General features: G+C 35.4%; 1 protein-coding gene across 3 annotated transcripts in view; it reads left to right on the top strand.

The window, feature by feature from the left end:
• LOC106870669 (sodium-dependent proline transporter) overlaps positions 1 to 1576 on the top strand; it is a 121427-nt gene that overhangs the window by 80704 nt on the left and 39147 nt on the right. Inside the window, exon 1 of one of the 3 annotated variants that reach the window (XM_052969188.1) lies at positions 1109 to 1243. The exons of the other annotated variants lie outside the window; for them this stretch is intronic. Within the exon in view, the coding sequence (XP_052825148.1) occupies positions 1241 to 1243 (3 nt within the window). The 5' untranslated portion in view covers positions 1109 to 1240. Of the gene's footprint in view, positions 1 to 1108; positions 1244 to 1576 lie in introns of those variants that run through there. 3 annotated transcript variants of the gene reach the window in all.

A 1576-nucleotide genomic window follows, 5' to 3' on the forward strand; every position in this document is an offset into this window, starting at 1 on the left:
TATATATATATATATATATATATATGTATGTATATGTATATATATGTATATATATGTATACATATATATATACATATACACACACATGCATACATATACGCATGTATATGTATGTATGCTGTATGTATGTATACTAGCTGTGAATTGATTTTTTTCTATGTTTACTAATGAATATTATCCAGATGGTACTCTAGCATTCTGTGTGTGTGTGTGTGGAAAGGTATAGACTTATATACATATATACCGATATTGATTCACACACACACACACACACACACACACACAAACACACAAACACACATATGCATTAGTATTAATATAAACTTATTCATACACAAACACCCACACATTCTTCTGCTGGCTCCAGTGAATAGGTTGCAGTAATTCTTCAAGGGTTTACCGAATTCCATCAAACTGGAGGTGGTTGGGGGTGGGGGGCAGGCTTATTGCAGTTTTGTTTCATCGATCTCTATTTGTCAAACCACTAGGATGCATACGGCAAAGAGACACAACATAAGCACCGTCAGATTAATAGAGTGTTGTAAAAGTAGCATAAAGAAATTAGGGTTCCCGCACTGTTTCTGTCTACCAGCTTCAATAAACAAGGCATCGGTCAAGCGAATGTTATAGGAGAAGCTGTTTATTGCCCATGTGCTGCACATTGGAAATGAAATCTGAATACCACGTGGATGTAAACTGAATTTGTTAACAAAACAGCCAGATGTTTATGCCTGTGTGTATGTCACCATGTGTCTGTGTATATATATGTATGTGTGTACGTACGTGTGTGGATGTATACATATGAATGTATGTACGTATGTGTATATGGTGAATTATGCAAACACAAGTACATGTATACAGATAATAAAAAATAAAAAAAGCCACCCACCCACATGAAAGTGAAGTAGACGAAGGAAGAGAAATGGAGTGAAGTGAAAAAAGTTGAATAGAAAAGGAGAGGAGGGAGATGGAGAGCTGTAGAGAATGGAGTGCGAAAGGGGGTAGGAGCAACAAGGAGGCTGATGTGACTAGAGAAAGAAAAAAAGAGCGAGGGAGAGTGTGAGATGACAGAGAGAGAGAGAGAGCAAGAGAGAGGGAGAGCGAGAGGTAGAGAGGGTGGACAGAAGCTTGTTCCATGTGAGGAGCGTTGTGGGGATAAATTTATATAGTGGTTCATTGAGAACTTCTGTAGCATTTTAGACTGTTTCAAAAGATAGCATCGGACAGGATTAATGATCAAATGGTAAATATTCTATTGGTTTTTTTTCCTTCCTTTCATATCTACATACATATGTATAAACATGTATACATAAATGCACAGATTTTTTTTTTTGTTTTCATTAAAACAGTCATGTTTATATAAACATGGATGCATTATGTTTTGCTGTTCAGGTTTTACGCATATGCACGCAGATGTACACACGCGCGTACACACATACACACCTAAACATACCCGTACAAAAACATACATGCGTATATGCATAGACATGTATATGTATATAGGTGTATGTATATTTATATACATACATTTATGTGTGTGAATATATATATATATATATATATATATATATATATA

The sequence above is a fragment of the Octopus bimaculoides genome, chromosome 7, assembly GCF_001194135.2.
Source record: "Octopus bimaculoides isolate UCB-OBI-ISO-001 chromosome 7, ASM119413v2, whole genome shotgun sequence".
Taxonomy (NCBI): domain Eukaryota; kingdom Metazoa; phylum Mollusca; class Cephalopoda; order Octopoda; family Octopodidae; genus Octopus; species Octopus bimaculoides.